Genomic DNA, 16,875 nt, shown 5'->3' on the forward strand with positions numbered 1-16,875 from the left:
GGAGAAAATGGTGCAGATCTATGAAAAATTCCCAGCCAGCAAGAATTGAGCAAGGAGGGCTGTATGTCCCCAGATCATGCCAGGATACCTAGATTTCACCTGAGCATTGATGGGATGGCATGCACTGAAGGAGTCATTGTGGCTTTGTCAGAACCAGTGGCCACTACCATGTGTGAACAGCCTGTGCAGGCAGGGGACCTGACCACTCTTCCCTGGCCTCTAAGCCTTGAATGTAATCTATTCCCCTTTAACATATTGGTTCCTAGGCCACAAAGATGTGAGGACAAGCCAGGGCATCCAGTCTAACCCATGGAAGCCCAGAGTTGTTTTTTGCAAGACATGGATATTGGTGATGGGCTCACCTCCCAGACTTCCTGCACAGAGCATGCTCAATTTACAGCTTGGTGGGGCTCAGCTGGGCTAGGAGCTGTGGAGTAAGGTGACAAGGATAGCATCACACGAAACCCCAGAGCCTAAGGTGTGGCATGCAGAAAGGACAGGCAGAGGTTGGGAGCAGATGAGATAAAGACTGCTGAAGGAGCTAATCAATCCAGGAGGGCCAGGAGCCATGGAGGCAGAAATGAGACACACACCCAGTTCTAGCCCAAAAGAGCCATTAGCCAGATTTCAGAAGAGCCAGCCACCAGACCCCAGGTAGGCTAGGGGAATCTAAGGACCATGGGAGACAGTGGATTGATATGTGAAGGCTGCTGTTTATGAGATTTAAAGATGTCTGTGACATCGACATACATGTTATAATGGAAGACTCTGTAAGCTCCAAAGTGGCTGCTTCCCACAGCCCAGGACCAAACCCTGACACTGCAGCCCTCCCTCCATGCTCAGGGAAGAAAGGGCTCATGCCATTCCCCCACAGCTGTGGTTTTTCTGCTATGATCAGCAGGAGTAGAACTAGGCCCTGAGGTGTCCATGTGAGTTAGGGCAGAGGAAAACCTGGGAAACAGATCTGAGGCTCTGAGGCTCGGGGTCACAGGAGGTAGGCTGACAATGACTGGAAGCAGGGTCACAAGGAAATGGATTGGGTTCCGAGGAAGATCCAGGGATGCTGATAGGAGCAAAGGTGGTCCTCTCAGGACTCCTAGATCAGTAACCATTCATTCTTTACCCCCCCCCCCAGAGAAGCAGCTGACCGCCAGCAACTGCCTGGGTGTGCTGGCCATGGCTGAGGCCATGCAGTGCAGCGAGCTCTACCACATGGCCAAGGCCTTCGCCCTGCAGATCTTCCCCGAGGTGGCAGCCCAAGAGGAGATCCTTAGCATCTCTAAGGATGACTTTATTGCCTATGTCTCCAATGACAGTCTCAACACCAAGGCCGAGGAGCTGGTCTATGAAACTGTTATCAAGTGGATCAAGAAGGACCCAGCGGCACGTGCACAGGTAGGGCCTGTTCCACCCAGTCCCTGCAGGGGTGGGGTCTACTGCAAAGATGAAAGAAGGTGAAGGGGGCAGGGTTTGTGTCTCAACAAAAGAAATAGTTTAGGAGTCAGAAATAATGAGAGTGAGTCTAGTATGTACATGTACACACACACACACACACACACACACACACACACACACACAGAATGGCATGGAGGGGAAAGAAAGGATGAAAAACGAGAATCAGTCTCCAGAGGGCTCTTAAGGACTTTTATTCCCCCTAGCCTGAGTCTTCGCATTTGCCAGGGCAACACAGGGTCTGGGTAGGAAGTACCTGGGCTCTTCACAGGAAAGTGGGTACCTGGGCAGGGTATATGAAATCCCAGGAGGTCAGAGTACATACTCTGGCTATCAAATGGGTGGAGGGCAAACAGAAGCCATTCTGGAAGTGGGACACTACTGCATGTGTGTGAGGACATGAAGTTACCAGAGGAGTCAGAAAAACCAAAGTGTTTATTTACAGGAGAAAAGAAAAAACAACATTATTCCCAGATAGTTACCTGAGTCTTGGGGAGTTAAAAGACCCATTCATACCCAGGAAGCCCCAACAGAAGGCCCTGTGAAGAAGGGAATTGCCATTGGTTATTGTAGTGAGGAGCCTGAAAGTCATGGTGGCTGCAGGAAGCCCTTGGAAGGGCCAGAATATAAAATGGCAAATGGGGACATTGGTGGATGTAAGAGCCTAACCAGCTAGAGGGACAGTCAGGGAAGCCAGACCCCAGAAGACACGGAAGCCACCAAGTGATGGGTCCAAAAGGCTGTCACATTTCATTGGGCATAAAAAGGACAAGCCAAGTATGGTAACACATGCCTGTAATTTCAGCACTTTAGAGGAGTAGGGATTCGAGGCCAGACTTGACTACTTCAGCCCTAGCTACAAGAAACTCTGGTTCAGGGGAGGGGAGGCGAAGGGAGGAAAGAGGAGGGGGAGGAGAAGGGAAGGACAGGGAGCAGTGAGGTGAGGAAGAAAGGGAAAAGAAGGCTTGGAGACAGAATGGGCGAGATATGGAATGCAGAGATGGCTCCTTGGCCCAACTCAACCCCACTGCTGAGTCCTTGGGGTTCATGAGAAGTACATTACTCATTTGATCAAGTTGGCAAGAAGCTGTTTGTTTTTGTTTTTGTTTTTTAAACAGAGAAAGGAACTGGAGTTGTGTAGATAATGATAGTAACTGACATAGTTCTCTACAACCCTCAAGTCTACATCCACAGTCCAGAGTGTGGTAGAGCTCAGCTAGGTGTACCCAGAGACCTGGTCTCGCTGTTTCTCGTCTGCTGAGTGCTACACAGTTCCAAAAAAAACCATTTGCACCCAAGAATAAACCCCATGCAATTCTTCAAGTGCCACATCCCTTCTCACTCTCCTGTGCCTCTGGATGTCCCCACCCCTCTTCCACCTCAACCAGAATCTCCCCTGTGACACCTCTCACTTCCACAGCCCTAGCTAGACTCCTATCAGAAGCAGGGTCTCATCAGCCTCCAAGGCCGCAGTAACAATTTAATATATGGTATATATTGGCTGCCAATTACTCCTGCCAGTCATTCTCTGGACGCCACAAAAGTGGGTGGCATGGTGAGCAGTTTGCCTGTCACAGGGGAAGTTCACATCAATTCAGAAAAAGCCTTGCATGAGGAATAAGAGGGTCCAGAAGCCAAGATGAGACAAGGTGATGCTACTACGGAGCTGTAATACTAAGGACACACAGGTGTCACAGTCACCTGAAAGTCATCAACTCATTTAAGTTCTTCTGTGTCCTCCTACCTAGTTCCTGTCACACTCACACCTCTTCAAGACCCAAGACTCCTGCACTTGAGCTTTCAGGTTTCAGCCAAGTATGGCATGCAGTCAGGATCTAGGATGTAGATGGGGTGTGGAGACAAGAGGCTGGAGGGATAGAGAGATAGGCTACTCTGGGGCCAGCTGCAGCCACCACATCTCCAGTTAGACCTCCTTGCTCCCCCCACCCTCCACCCCTGCTGTGGTTGTCTAGCATGGCACACCCCCAGTTGGGGAGTCCTTCTCCATTCAACTCATAAGAGGTGGCTTCCTCTAAGCACAATGGCCTCTTCTATCCCGCAGTATGCTGCAGAGCTCCTAGCTGCCGTCCGCCTCCCATTCATCCACCCCAGCTATCTGCTCAATGTGGTGGACAATGAAGAGCTGATCAAGTCATCAGAAGCATGCCGGGACCTGGTCAATGAGGCTAAACGCTACCACATGCTGCCCCATGCCCGGCAGGAGATGCAGACACCCCGAACCCGGCCCCGCCTCTCTGCAGGTATCAAAGGACATGCCCAAATCCCCAAAATTGCAGATGCCATGGAATCAGCTGGCTCCAGGTGGTCCCCCAGATAGGATGCTGATGAAGTAAGGGTATGTCCCAAGGATGCCCACCCATGTCCCTGCAGGTGTGGCCGAGGTCATCGTCTTGGTTGGGGGCCGTCAGATGGTGGGGATGACCCAGCGCTCACTGGTGGCTGTCACCTGCTGGAATCCACAGAACAACAAGTGGTACCCCTTGGCCTCGCTGCCTTTCTATGACCGAGAGTTCTTCAGTGTAGTGAGTGCCGGTGACAACATCTACCTCTCAGGTGAGGCTCCCAAGGGCTGGGCGGGACCTGGGATGGGTTTCCCAAAGGGACCTCTGCCCACACACGGAGCTAACAAAGGCTAAGGCCCCAGAGTATCGATCTGGTTTACAGATGATATCTGCTGTCTCTGGAGCCTGGTACCCTGTCCTCAAGTTCTTCCTTGGCCTCTGCCTGCTCATTGTACCCCCATACTGCCCACAGGTGGTATGGAATCAGGGGTGACGCTGGCTGATGTCTGGTGCTACATGTCTCTGTTGGATAACTGGAACCTGGTCTCCAGAATGACTGTCCCTCGCTGTCGCCACAATAGTCTTGTCTATGATGGGAAGATTTACACACTTGGGGGACTTGGAGTGGCAGGCAATGTGGACCATGTGGAGAGGTAAGGCAGCCACCATCCCTGAGCTGGCATCTCTCAGTCACCAAACACTAATATCATATCCCTTCTCCCCTCCCAACACCTACCTGATACCAATGACTTATATACTGGCCTATTCCAGGCCCAAGAACCAATCATGGATGTACATGTGTGAGCTTGGCTAGGGGTACCAGCCCAGAGACATACCAGATTTCGGGAGAAAAACTGGAATCAACATCCCAAGTATGGGACATGCGGGTGGTTGTGCCACTTTGTCCTTCCAAGTAAGGGTTGCACACATCCTTCCTGTGCCCTACATATGCCAGGTAATTTGGTAGCAACACAGGGAAGAGACACCACCTACCAACTAAGCAATGTAGGAGCACAGCCTGGCCAGCACTCTAGAATTCTCCAGAAGAAAACTATAAATAAGCCAATGAGCTCCAGATTCAAGGTTAGTGTGCCCTTTGTTACAAGTCCCAGGCTGTTGAGGATGTGGTGTAAGTCAGGCATAGGCCTGAGGGCCAGAGGCTGGAGGGTGGGTACTGCCTTAGGGGAAAATGCCAAGACCCTTTCCTCCAAAGCAGGAAGACTACTCTTAGAATGGACAGGTCACATTGAGAAAAATGCTTGGGACCTGTGGCAGAGGACCATTAGTTAGCAGCGCAGTCTTGCTTCAGGAGAAACTAGTATCCCAGAGAGTGACAAAAGGCTGACCTGGCCTCGGGGAACAGCCCTGGTTATGATCAGTAGAGCCTAATGTCTTTCCTTTTTCCCCTACTCTGGCCCACACCATTAGCTGCCACCAGCAAGCACACTTTGCAGCATGACATCCTTTCTGCCTATGAAGCCACACAAACCCCTCAATTTGAATTTTTTCCCCCTGGGTGGCTAATTGGACACTTGATGAATGTTCCAGCAAGGATGGTTTCAGAGTGAGACAGGCTCTGAGTGTTCACTGTGGGCTTTTAAGTCCCCCAAGTGCAGCCAGTGATGGCTTGGTAACAACATTTAATTGTCATATTGATTTGATGATAATGGGAAATCCCCAGGTGATTACGAGTATATTAATATTGTACTTGGACCCAGACCAGCCCTAACACTGGGGGGTCTTCAGCATAACCTGCCACATGTCCAGGTACACTCCTGGGCTCCCCCAGAAGCATCAGCTTCCAGTCATCTGTCACCCAGTAATAAACACATGAGCAAGAAGACATCTTCTATGTAGGAGTCCTCTGAGCTGGATGCCATCCTGCTTTGCTTCTGTCAGCTATTTTAATCTCCTAAGATGCTGATTACTCATTTTGCAAAGTTCTACTTGTTGATAAATACAGGGATTTGTTGAAAGATCAAATGCATTGACGGGGAGAAGAGAGCGATGAGCTCCTGTTCCCTTGTTTTCCTTGGGTCCTGAAGCAGTTCTCCAAGGCCCCAGGGGGCTGCCTGTACCGGTCTTTCCTAAGGAGCTCAACCTTCCAGATGGCTGTAAAATAAATGTCAGCTCCAAGCACCTGAGAGTTAAGTCCACCCCCCAGGAGGTGGATAAAAGAGCAGCTGGGGATCACAGAAAAGCCTGGGGGACCCTGAGGAACCCTCGGTCCATGAAGATGTCATCCTATGCTCATAGGATAGGACAAAGCCTGGGAGAACCCCCTAGGTGTACCCATGCAAGGGAGTAGAGCATGTAGAGGTACAGGCACCCATTAGCTACCCAAGGAGCAGGCTCCTTTGGGTAAGTCAGCCTCTATGCCAAATGGCAGCATTGATGAGAATTCAGGGTGACAGGAAGGTCAGTGTAATGGGGACAGACAAGAGGGTGCTTTGTTCCACAGTAAGCACTAATGGTACAAATTGCTATTATATTGATAATGAATGAGATATATGGTGTATTATAATTATATTACATTACTGTGTTGCAGGAATAGAGCAAGATTACATAATTATAGATTAAAACAACAGCGCCATAGACAAACCTGTATTATATCATTATATAAATAACTGGGTCTAATATTTTACAGCAATATATTGCAGGAGCTGTGGTTACTGCATAAATGATAGCAGAACGCCTCACTCAGCTAGGTCATTTGCATGTCATTAGCATATCCTTCTCAAGCAGGAAGCTGACAGATTGAGCTGACAGGAGGGCTCATGGCTTGGCAATCAGCCACCTGGAATAACAAACTCTCAGGAAATTTGTGTTTGGAGGAATGTGTCATTATGCCGAAAGACTGAGGACTAACAACCACATAATCTTTCTCATCCCCCAGCTCTTTCTGTGGGAGCTCTTTGGCTTGCTGCCATATTGGCTTAAAAAAGCAGATATCTGAACTCTGACACAGCCCCCATTACATATTAGCTATGTGTCATCCATCTATGACTGAATGGCATCAGCCCCTGCTGCCCCATAAAAGACTTCCACGACTTCTATACAAGTTCAGAAGTGGATATCACTTGGCTGCCCCCTCCCCACACACTCAAGAACCAGAGAGGCACGATCCCCATAAGACCCTTTTCCCAGAGGATCCACATGGGGAACATAGGAACTATGTACTGGTCGTAACCGTGTGCTAACCAAAATCCCTGATGTCTCAGTGAGCAAACTCAGGCCCATGCTTTGGGTGCAGACACATACAGAACAGGGCAAAGTATGGAAAGCCATGAATGTGCCCTGCTAGTAGGTGTGCAGGAATTGTTGAGACAGCTACAGTCAGGCAGGAGCACTAAGGTCAGCTAGGTCCTTGGATTGCTGAACAGAAATGCTGGCTAATGGGTTGATGGAACTTGTCCTCCAAAAGCAAACCTCAGGGACCACAAAGAACCCCTCAGCCAGCCCACTTAGCTCTGGCAGCAGTTCCCTGCCTCCGCTCCCTTAATATGTCCAGACTTCTCCATCATCTCACTTAACTCCTTCATCCTTCACTGTATGCGAAGCAGATCTCTTCAGCCCTACTCTTTGCCTTCTCCCCTCTCTCCTGGGGCTGGAAAATCCTAGCATCCCACAGTGGTCCTTCTACACACAGGAGACTAAGCCTCCAGCCAGCCCTACACACTGCAAGGTACTCTCGGGTCTGCCTTAGCAACCATTTCCTCTCAAAAGCAAGGCTCTCCTCTCTTCTCAAAGCCCAGATCCTGCATACAAGCTCCCTGACTACTTTTGGCCACCCCACCTCCTGCTTTCCAGAGTAAGTAGGGCCAAGGATTGTGAACTCAAATGTCCTAGAGGTATAGTATATGCTTATAGTACAGGTAGACCTAACACTACAAAAAGTAGGGATCACTGTCCACTTTTATGAGTGCAACCCTGGGGAGATTTCAGAGGTTATACTCATTCTTGGCTACTTAGAAAGTACCAGATCAGCCTGGGATTCATGTATCCCTTTCTCAATTAAAGGTGGAGGGGGGGCTGGAGAGGTTGCTCAATGGTTAAGAGCACTGACTGCTCTTCCAGAGGACCCGGGTCCAATTCCCAGCATCCACATGGTAGCTAACAACTGTCTGTAAGTACAAGTCTGGCACCCTCACACTGACATACATGCCTGAAAAACACCAATGAAAATAAAATAAAAATAAATTTTAAAAAAAGAAAGAAAAATGCCTTTCATGTCTCTCTGATAATTCCAGTAACATGCCTGAAGCTGTGCCATCCTGACTTCTGCTTTGCACATACACACAGCTTCTTCTACTTTAATTGGCATCTTCTGTATCTGCCAGGAACCTTACAGGACCCAGGGGCCTTCAGTTCTTTGTCCCATCCTACAAAGACAAACAACAGATGCCCATGGCGTGAGGGAGGGCTCAGGGCTCTACAGATTTCCCTGTGGTCCCCAGCTGTGTGTTCTCTCTTTTCTGCCTCTCTCTCTCACCTCTCCCCCTCTTCCTCTCTCTCAAATGGGATCTATGTTACCCAGGCTGGTCTTGAATTCCTGAGTCAGTATCTGAGTGTTGGGACTCAGCTATGAACCATCCTTTCTTGCTTATGCTGCAAGCCCCTTTGGTACCCACAGGGCACGAGTTCCAGGATGCCTATAGACACACATTTGCAAGTGCTCAAGTCCTCATATAAAACGGCATAGTTACAAATACCTATGCACAGCCTGCTGTAGACTCCAGGCACTTTAGATCATTTCACACACCACTTACAATACTAATACAGTGCAAGTGCCATGTAAAGGGCTGTTGTAATGTATTGCTTTTGGAAATAATGGAATTATCTGTACATGTTCAATACAGATACAGTTTCTCAGCTATTTCCTATATGCAAGTGACTGCATCTATGGATGCAGAATGCGCAGATTTGTAAGTTAACTTTTGCGCATTCCCCTGGGCTTCATCCTATCTACACAAAAATGTACTTAACACCCCTCTGCCTGTACTGCTGTTGAAAACCCAGTATTGTGCCAGAATCCATTTCAGTGGGCTCAGGAGAAGCAACCAATAACATTTGGAGAACTGTGTAAACCAGTTATGAAAAATTTGAATTCCACCTTAACACTCCTCACAATTCATCACTTCATGGCTAGCCACCATATTTTCCTGCTCTCTGCTTGGGGTTTTACATGACTATTGGAGCTGCATGTAGGGACAGAGTCTAGACAGTGGTGACCACAGCACAGAGGGGCTTTCCCCCCCCCCCCGACACCCCTACACACATCCTGCTGGCTGATAGAGCCAGGCAGGTGGAAGGTTTTACATCACAGAAACCAACTGGTGTTACCACAGAGGTGGCTAATAAATGCCAATGAGCATTCTAACAATGCCCCCACCCCAAGGATTCTACATTCCTTTCTAAGTACCCCCATCTCTGCCTTCTTCACGGCTCAGGTTCCTCAGAGAGAAGTGTGCATCTACTGCCTCTTTCTCCAGTGTACTCCCCGCTTTCACTCGGACACACAGGGCCTTGTGTACATCTCATTTCACCTATAATGCCAACAACCTCAAGGAACCCAATGGCCTGCTCAGGACTTCAAGCCTTCACCCCACCACCCACACTTGAGGCCCTTTGTCTTCTACAGCATAGGTGCTGACCGATGACCCAAAAGAGGACTCTTCACCACCTCTCACAGTCAACCCTCTCCAGAGTGTGTACTCAACATCAGGACCACTTGTACTCCAATGCATCCATTAGCTTTCATTTCCATCTTGGTGCTGGTGACCCCAAAGCTAACTGTTTAACCCAGATCTACATACATGACCAGCTGTCCACTGCACAGAGTAGATATGTATGCACAGACACTGATTAAAATTAATTCTTCTTTCTCCACCAGCCTCCTCCCAAGTTATTCCAAGACAGAGTCCCCAAGGCACCTCGTGTAGCCCTGTCTCTCTCAGCTACAATACCTCTACAGCAAATGTACCTCTCCTCACCACTCCTGTGCCCAGTCCCGCACTCATATCATCCTTTGACCCAACACCTGCTTCTCCTCAAGCTTCCTGTGAGTGATTAGTTTAATTAGTTCAGCCTCCTCCCTAAAGTACCTTTCCCACCCTGCACCACAGTGGTCTCTAATCTGTTTTGATTGTGTTATTTCACTGCTTAAACCTTCATGGATTCCCCTACTACTCCCTACACAAAGTCAGTCCCTAAGCATGGCACACAAAAGGCCTTCTAATCTACCCTACCTCAAGCCATGGTGAACTACTCCAGATGCCCTTCAAATGCCACTGTGCCCACATTTATCCCTTTACCTTCAATTAGCTTCCTACCTTAGGGTTTCTATTGCTGTGAAGAGACACCATGGCCACAACAGCTCTTATAAAGGAAAACAAAAAATTGGGGTGGCTTACTTACAGTTTCACATGTTTAGTCCATTATTGTCATGGTGAGAAGCAAGGCAGCATGCAGGCAGACATGGTGCTGGAGAAGGAGCTGAGCATTCTTACATCTCAACCCGCAGGCAACAGAAGTAGTATAAAACAATGGTTGTGGATTGAGCATATATGGGACCTCAAAGCCCACCTCCACAGTGAAACACTTCCTCCAACAAGGCCACACCTCCTGATAGTGTCTTTTGCTTTCATACCACACTTCCTGAGTCATTTGCACCTGCCCAACCTCCACCTGACATGGATAGCCCTTTCACCCAAGCCATTCTCCAGAGTCTTAACCCCACCTATGAGAGAAAGTGGGGGTGTCCTGCTGTGCACATGTTGGTCCCCTCATCACCATGCCACACCATCCTTCATGATCATTGGATTTTGCATGTTTGATGTGGATGTCCTCCCCACTGGTCTAGCAGCTCTTTGAAGGCAGCAATGGTCTCCCCAGTGAATTCTGGGTGCACCATCACCACAGGAATGCTCACTCTGTAAGCCAGGGCAGGATCTACACAGAGGTTGGACAGGCAGCAAAAAGTCCCAATATAGCTCAAAAGGAGGCCTGTAGAGCCAGTTTGGAGTTTTGCCTAGAAGTGGCTCAAGCCTGGGTCCCCATCTGTGGACTTAGACTATCCCAGTGATGCTGCAGGCTCAAGGAAGATGCTGGATCCCCCCCCCCACATGTTGTTGTTGTGGCCTACATTGCACAAGGACTGTCTCTCTCCCTTCACAGGTATGACACTATCACTAACCAATGGGAAGCAGTAGCCCCTCTGCCCAAGGCAGTGCATTCAGCAGCGGCCACTGTGTGTGGTGGCAAGATCTACGTGTTTGGCGGGGTCAATGAGGCAGGCCGAGCAGCAGGTGTCCTTCAGTCCTATGTGCCACAGACCAACACATGGAGCTTCATTGAGTCCCCAATGATAGGTAAGAATCTGGGATCTCCCCAGTCCAGGCCAGTAGGGCTCTCACAGTCCTGCATCCCACATCCCAGAGAGAGTCAGGCTAAGTCCAAAGACTCTGCAGAGCCAGGTCTAGTGGCAGGTAGTAGGTAGTCCCAAAGCCCAGGTGCAGTGGGGATACCAGTCCCTAGAAAAGGGCAAGCCAGTCAAGACCGGGGCTGCTCCTGGACCCCAGCCTGTCCTCAGGGCAATCAGCGACACAGTGACATTAGGAACACTGTTGAGAAGGAGAAAGGAGGGAGGCCAACACCACAAAACTTGATCACCTGTTCTTCTGTCCTCACAGACAACAAGTATGCACCTGCTGTCACCCTCAATGGCTTTGTGTTCATCCTGGGAGGAGCTTACGCCCGAGCCACCACCATCTATGACCCAGAAAAGGGCAACATCAAGGCAGGCCCGAACATGAATCACTCTCGCCAGTTCTGCAGGTGAGGAGGGAGTTGTAGAGGAATGGGGACAAGGGAGGGGTGCATGGGTGAACCCATGGGAGAAGTGTGATTACAAGGCTCGGCACCTCCCCAAACCAGAACAGTTGCAACCTGAAGCAGAATCCTTCCCCATCCTCCACCCAGGGAAGTGGATGTCAGGGCTAGAACACAGAATGGAGTCCCTACGAGGGATCTTGTGATAGCAGCCGGCCCAGGGTCCCCAAACTGTGGCTCCATAAGACCTCATTGAGCTCACACTGCAAGAGACATGAGAAGCAAGGCCAGCTCTCACCCAGGGTGCCTTCCAGAGGCGTGTAAAGACAACTGACCTCTGACAGGAATGCTCTGGTCTCGTGTGATCCCCATGATGACCGACCCAGGCAAGAGCACAAGCTACATCTGCCCCAGTCTCAGAGACTTACTGACTAGCTGAAAACCTGTGGAGAAAGAAGAGGGAGAGCACAGATTGACTTCAAGCATTCTGACCCCAGGTCCGTGAGACTCCAGTCCTTGCTCTTCTGGCCTCCAACTCCTTTACCAGTCTAAGAGAAACACAAGTAAGGGAGGCCTCATTTGCAGGTTCTTCCCTAAGATACCTTGTTGTCAGTGCAGAGGCAATGACTAAGTTTTCAGTTATCATAAACAAGAAGCATGTATTGAGTACCTATTGTTTGTAGAGTTACCATAGAAGGTAACTCTCACTCCTAACATGCTGCTACAACTTGGGTGAGTAGCTTCCCCAGCCCTAGAAAATCCTATCTCCTCTGATGCTTAGACCAGAGAACTTTGAGGCTTCTGGTAGAGTTCTGATTTCTCAGTTTTTGAACTGTCCTTCAGCTCCACAACCAAAATCTCTATCTGACCTTTCCGTTACTGACAGTGGCATCTCGACTAATGAGGAAGTGGTCCATGCTTCACCTGAGACTACAAACAGGAAACATTGAGTGCCAGGGGTGGGTAAAAGTTGACCTTCATGAGAGATACGGAGATATAGTCAGCAAAAAAAAAAAAAAAAAAAAAAAGACACAAAAGCCCAGAGTAGCAAGGAACTAGAGAGAAGCACCAAGGAACCCTCAGTGTCTGATAAGAAATCTAGAGTCCGAATTGTTGTGCCTACCAGGTTTCCTCAACCTCCAAGGAAGTGACTCCTGACTGCAAAAGCAAAAGGTTTTTATTGCTAAGAACCTAACCAGCTGGGACCTCACTCTATCAGAAGAGTAAGGTGCCTGCTTACAATTGTGAAACGTTTTTAAAGGAAAAGGGAGGTTTGAGACTGCTAGTCTCAGCCCATAAGATTTCCAAGGTTACAGAGATTTCATAGAATACAAAGTTTTTACAAGGCGGGATTGTTTAGCACATCTGCAAGGTTAGGGGGTTTTCTTTCTCTAGGACCTGTGGGCTCAGTGGCCTTTTCCTTAAGATAATGGGGGCAGGGAGAATGTCCTCTCCAGTCAGGGAGTTATCTATAGCTATTGGCAGAAGCACTTGCTTTTTCTGGGTTTCCCTTCTTGCCATGAGTCCCATATCTTTTAGTTACTAATTTTCCCTCACAGGGATGCATTCTGATCAGAGACTTCTGAAAGAAATTAGTAGAGCCTTGGGAGACTCTTGGGTCCCTTTTCCAAAAATAGCCATTTGATGGAGTAAAGAAGTCAGGGACAGAAATATGGCTAGAAGCAGCAGCTGACATGCATTTTAAGAATTAAGTGCAGCAACTAACCATTGGTCAGAGCTCCTGGAGTACAACCCAAGTGAGAGAGGAGTGATAATATGAACAAAGGAGTCAAGACATGATGGGGAAACCCACAGAATCAGATAACCTGAGCTAGTGAGAGATCACTGACTCAGGTCTAACAAATGGGGAACCTGTTTTGTTGTTAATAGGCCCAGATTGGGTGGCAGAAAACAAGTTCCCACACGACCTGTGCAAGAGGGTCTAGGGACCCTATAACCAGTTCAGTGTTGGGATTCTGTCTCCAGAACCAATAGGAAGCTCAAGGCCTAACTCTGCCCCTCATTCCCTCTTATAGTGCCGTGGTGCTTGATGGTAAAATTTATGCCACTGGAGGTATCGTGAGCAGTGAAGGACCAGCCCTGGGCAACATGGAAGCCTACGAGCCCACAACCAACACGTGGACCCTCCTACCCCACATGCCCTGTCCTGTGTTCAGACACGGCTGTGTCGTGATAAAGAAATACATTCAAAGCGGCTGACATCAGCAGAGAGCACAGGACAAGCCTATGGGACGAATCTGGTGAGGCAAATGCCACACACCATGGTTATCTTTCGACACCAACGAGAGGCCCACAAAACACAATCAAGAAACTCACTGCGCTAACATTTCGAATATTCTCTACATTGAATGTAGAAATTCATCCTCGCCTTTTGGGTGAAGCGGGGCACAGCGCTCGGGCGACAGGAACCTGGAACGCACGGAGCCAGGGTTCGCTGGCTAGCCAAGGCGCTTGCTCTCAACAGGGGGCGCTCGCTCTGCCCGGTGCAATAGTTTCACATATTTTTCAACTGGGAAAGAAGCTGTTTTTTTTTCCTTCTTGCAGAGCAAGCTCCATCCCTAAACCACCATAGATCAGTTATCCTGTGACAATATTGGGCATCAGGCTCTTTTGGAATAAGGTCAAAGTGTCCTTACCACTTTGATTCCTACTTTTGTTTTTGTTTTTTTAAACCAATCTACACTTTCAAGTGGCCGAGAGAAAAATGAGGAATAGGACTGTGCAGCACCAAGGCCTAGGAGGGGGCTGATTTGCCACCGGATGGGAGAGAGGGCCAGCTGTGTGTGTAGAGCCAGGGTTGGCAGCCGCAGGAATCGCTGGGAAGAGCCACCTGTCCTTCGCGGGTTTTTCTACCATGTTTTCGCTGCAAAAAGACATGGTGGATGTACTAGCTTTCTCTTAACCAGTATGAATTATTTAGATTTCCAAGGCATTTTCTTGATACACAAAAGGCTATTTTTAAGTACTGAGAGGAGGAGGCCACAAGAGGGGCAACGCTGTGGGACTTCCCAAAGCTCTTTGTAGGCAGTGCCAGAGGCGGGGCACTTGCTCTCATTTTTTCTATGTGCAGAGTAGAGGATCTCTCCTGAGGTGGGCCATACCCCCACTTTATTTTTGGAAAAAGTTAACTCCCAGGCAGCCCTGAAAGGCCGTGCCTTATGGAGGCATTGTCGGGGACAGAAGGGTCTGTTCTAGAAGAATGTAGTTTTGGCTTCTGACATCAGTCCAGCTCCCTCCATGAGGTACAGCCGAGGACCCAGGAAAGGGACTGAGGGAGGGAGGGAGAGGGAAGAGATGTCCACAAAGCACAGGAGACTATTTTTGATATTTATAGCTATATATTCAAGGCACCTGCCACAAGAGCTCTCAGGATGGGGACAGCTTTCTTAGACGAGCCATGACAGCCACGGCCTGAGGGGCACGAATAGAACCGCTCTTCTTGCTGCTTTGTACAGTAACCTGGGGAAAGGGAAGCCAAGAGCAAGCAAGCTCCCAACGAGGCTCAAAAGAGAAAGGCCTTCCCATTGGTCCTTAGACCCTCAAACCTCACCCGGTCATCAGTTTCCATTCCAGGGCAGGAAGAAGGCCGCCACCGCCACCACCACCGTGCTGTTTAGTTGACGTTAGTACCAAATACACACCATTTTTCTACCTGGGAAGTCAGGTTGCCATCACTTCATAAGAACCATTGACAGAAAAAAAGACAGGACACACTTCTCCATCATTCAGTATCGGATGACACAAAATTCCAGTCCTAACGACGGGCATCAACTTCTAGCATTACAAGTGTGGCTCCCACTTGACAAGATACCGAGCTTCGTTATGCAGTTTTTAATATTATTTATTATTTAAAAAAAGTAATAAGCACAAAACTACATACATTGTATGTCATTTAAAAGTATTTATGTCAAACAGGGTGCAAGTGTGAACCCAAGGACTGGAGCACAAATTCCTAACTGCCTGGGGCAGGGCGAATGTGAGCATTGTTGTGCATCTGCCTCCAAGGGAGGTGTTAGTGGCCAACAGGACTCCGCAGTGACACTGAAATTCCGTTTCTCTCCTCATCTATCACACTGGAGCAAAACTGGCTATTTCTGTGAATGATATAAAACAGGGTTCTCTGTAATGGTATTGTATATAGTATATGTTTATTGTTAAGTTGTTATATTATAATAAATATATTTATAGATCTAGACTCGTAAGCCAATGCAATGTCTTTCTGTGCCATCGTCTTTGCCTTGGTATCACTACACCCCTGTGCAAGCCTGTTATTCCCTTTAGTTACCAAGAGTAGGTATCCTCTTATAGACGTTCATGTAGGTTTTGATGACTGGAGAGGACCATTTTGCAAGAGGACAGACAGATGAACAGTAAGTAACCAATAAAGGACAGTTGAAGGTCAAAGTTGAAAGGCCTTACAGACCCATTAAAATTGACCTAGACTACTCCCTTAACACCTATGCTGTTCTCTTCACAGCCATGCATCTGAAAGCTCCATAGCTTGCATTGCCCCCAGGCACACACCCTCTTCACTCCTACACTGGAGTCACTCTATGTTCTCAACTCACCAGTCTAGTGGGAGATACAAAACACTTCCTCTAGGAAGAAAATCGGGTGTGATTTTCATGCTAAGACCCAGGGAGGGTGGCCTCCTTGCTTCCTCAGTGGTAACTGAAGGGTTCTCTAGTCTGCCAAACAGATACTCTTTGCTATGCCAAGGACACCTAGGCAAGGCCTCTTTAGCATGGGATGTGGAATACCTCTGTCAGGAAGGAAGTTTTAACAGGAGAGAGTAGATTTTCCAGCATCATCTACATGAAGCCTCTATGCCCTTTATCCCTAAATCTTACCAAGGTCTAATGTCTCCTTGAAAGCAAAAGCCTAATAAGGTCAGAAGAAGAGGTAAGAGGAGGAATTCTCCTGAAACTTGATGAAGCCTTGGGATGAGTAGTAGGATGAAGGCTGACTAAAGGATGCCCATCATGAAGAGCTAAAATGATAACCTGTGATAAAAGCAGTATCCTAGCTCCACTCTTGTCTATTCCACTTTTTTTTAAATCAAGGCAAATGTTCTCATGGTCCATGAAGAGCCTCTGTGCTTTAACCCTAACTCTGGTAGTAAACAGATTCCATTCTACAATAAAAAGATGAGCCCACTGGATTAGGAGACCCACCCTGAGAACAGTCAAGGTACAACCACCTGATCAAACAAAAATGGTGAGAAGGCAGTGCACATTGTGTGTGGATTTTTTTTTTATGAACCTCAATA

The 16,875-nt window shown here is 48.4% G+C and overlaps 1 protein-coding gene across 4 annotated transcripts in view; it reads left to right on the top strand.

Annotated features, from left to right (window-relative positions):
- Nucleotides 1-14,267, top strand: part of Klhl29 (kelch like family member 29) — a 288,958-nt gene extending 274,691 nt beyond the window's left edge. For all 4 annotated transcript variants that reach the window (XM_051181694.1, XM_051181692.1, XM_051181691.1 and 1 more), the window contains 7 exons: nucleotides 1,136-1,395; nucleotides 3,515-3,713; nucleotides 3,844-4,026; nucleotides 4,228-4,408; nucleotides 10,932-11,125; nucleotides 11,447-11,591; nucleotides 13,622-14,267. In XM_051181694.1, the coding sequence (XP_051037651.1) occupies nucleotides 1,136-1,395; nucleotides 3,515-3,713; nucleotides 3,844-4,026; nucleotides 4,228-4,408; nucleotides 10,932-11,125; nucleotides 11,447-11,591; nucleotides 13,622-13,805 (1,346 nt within the window). In that variant the 3' untranslated portion in view covers nucleotides 13,806-14,267. The remainder of the gene's footprint in view (nucleotides 1-1,135; nucleotides 1,396-3,514; nucleotides 3,714-3,843; nucleotides 4,027-4,227; nucleotides 4,409-10,931; nucleotides 11,126-11,446; nucleotides 11,592-13,621) is intronic.
- The last annotated feature ends 2,608 nt before the right edge of the window (nucleotides 14,268-16,875 follow it).

This window comes from Phodopus roborovskii, unplaced genomic scaffold (genome assembly GCF_943737965.1).
Source record: "Phodopus roborovskii unplaced genomic scaffold, PHOROB, whole genome shotgun sequence".
Lineage (NCBI taxonomy): Eukaryota > Metazoa > Chordata > Mammalia > Rodentia > Cricetidae > Phodopus > Phodopus roborovskii.